The 1,126-nt window shown below is 30.6% G+C and overlaps 1 protein-coding gene across 1 annotated transcript in view; it reads left to right on the forward strand.

The window, feature by feature from the left end:
* LOC107592729 (PATJ crumbs cell polarity complex component) overlaps positions 1-1,126 on the forward strand; it is a 138,128-nt gene that overhangs the window by 1,958 nt on the left and 135,044 nt on the right. The window contains exons 3-4 of the mRNA XM_016282281.1: positions 778-832; positions 927-1,105. Of these exons, the coding sequence (XP_016137767.1) occupies positions 811-832; positions 927-1,105 (201 nt within the window). The 5' untranslated portion in view covers positions 778-810. The remainder of the gene's footprint in view (positions 1-777; positions 833-926; positions 1,106-1,126) is intronic.

A 1,126-nucleotide genomic window follows, 5' to 3' on the forward strand; every position in this document is an offset into this window, starting at 1 on the left:
TGCTTACCGTTTTTTTTTGGAACTTGTGATGCTTATTTCTGTGATTATTTGATGAATAAGTTAAAAAGAACATTTATTTATATAAAAAAAGTTTTAACAATGTAATTTTTTACTATAACTTTTTATCCATTTCACACATAGTTGCTGAATAAAAGTATTAATTTCTTTAAAAAAAAGAAAAGAAATAATTTACTGACCCCTAACTTTTTAATAGTAGTGTCTATTGTAACGCAACATTTCTATTTTGAATAAACACTGTTCTTTTTAACTTTTTATTTATCACAGATCCAGATTTGCTTCGCAGGAATAAATGATATTTTAAAGTATATTAAAATAGAAAACTGTTATTTTAATTTGCAAGAATTTTTTCACAAAATTAGTTTTTTTTCTGTATTTTTGATCAAATAGAATAGATGCATAAGATGCATTATTTAAATGCAAACTTATTTAAAAAACATAAAAAATCTTACTGATCACAAACTTTTGATCGGCAGTGTATTTCTCTGCATAACAAATTTGAAACATTAACTATTTGGTTCATGTCACCCATTAAATAATAATAATAATAATTATTATTATTATTTCTGCAATTTATATAATATTTTAATGGAAATTACACTCAAAAAGAACAATTTTAATGTATACATTTCCCATAGAATTATTTTTAAAAGGCCCAATTAAATTAATACTAGTAACTTGTCTTTATTGACTAATCAATTCTAAAATCAAATTGAAGCTTAAAAGTGTTCAAATATCCATTTCCTTCTACTTTCACAGGTCAATCTGCACTGAATTTTCAAGATAACGACAATGTATGAGAACGTACCGACAGGTGTCACTCATTTTTGTGATTTTCATCTAAGCAAGCATACTATGTTTTTAATCGGTCTTTGCATGGTTAATATCTGGATTGTGTGTGTTCTCAGTGTCTGCTTCTGAGCGGCAGCAGGTGCTCCAGGCCTTGGAAAGACTTCAGTCCAAGCTCGTGCAGAGGGAAGAGTGGACCCACAGCGACAGGCTCGGCACGCTGAAGGAAGCCCTGCAGAGCCCTCTGTTCGGCCACATCCTCACCCTGCAGCACTCCGTCAAACAGCTTAAAGACCAGGTGAGACTTCCTCTAAATTTT

This window comes from Sinocyclocheilus grahami, unplaced genomic scaffold (assembly GCF_001515645.1).
Source record: "Sinocyclocheilus grahami isolate Dianchi unplaced genomic scaffold, SAMN03320097.WGS_v1.1 scaffold157.1, whole genome shotgun sequence".
In the NCBI taxonomy this organism is placed as follows: Eukaryota; Metazoa; Chordata; class Actinopteri; order Cypriniformes; family Cyprinidae; genus Sinocyclocheilus; species Sinocyclocheilus grahami.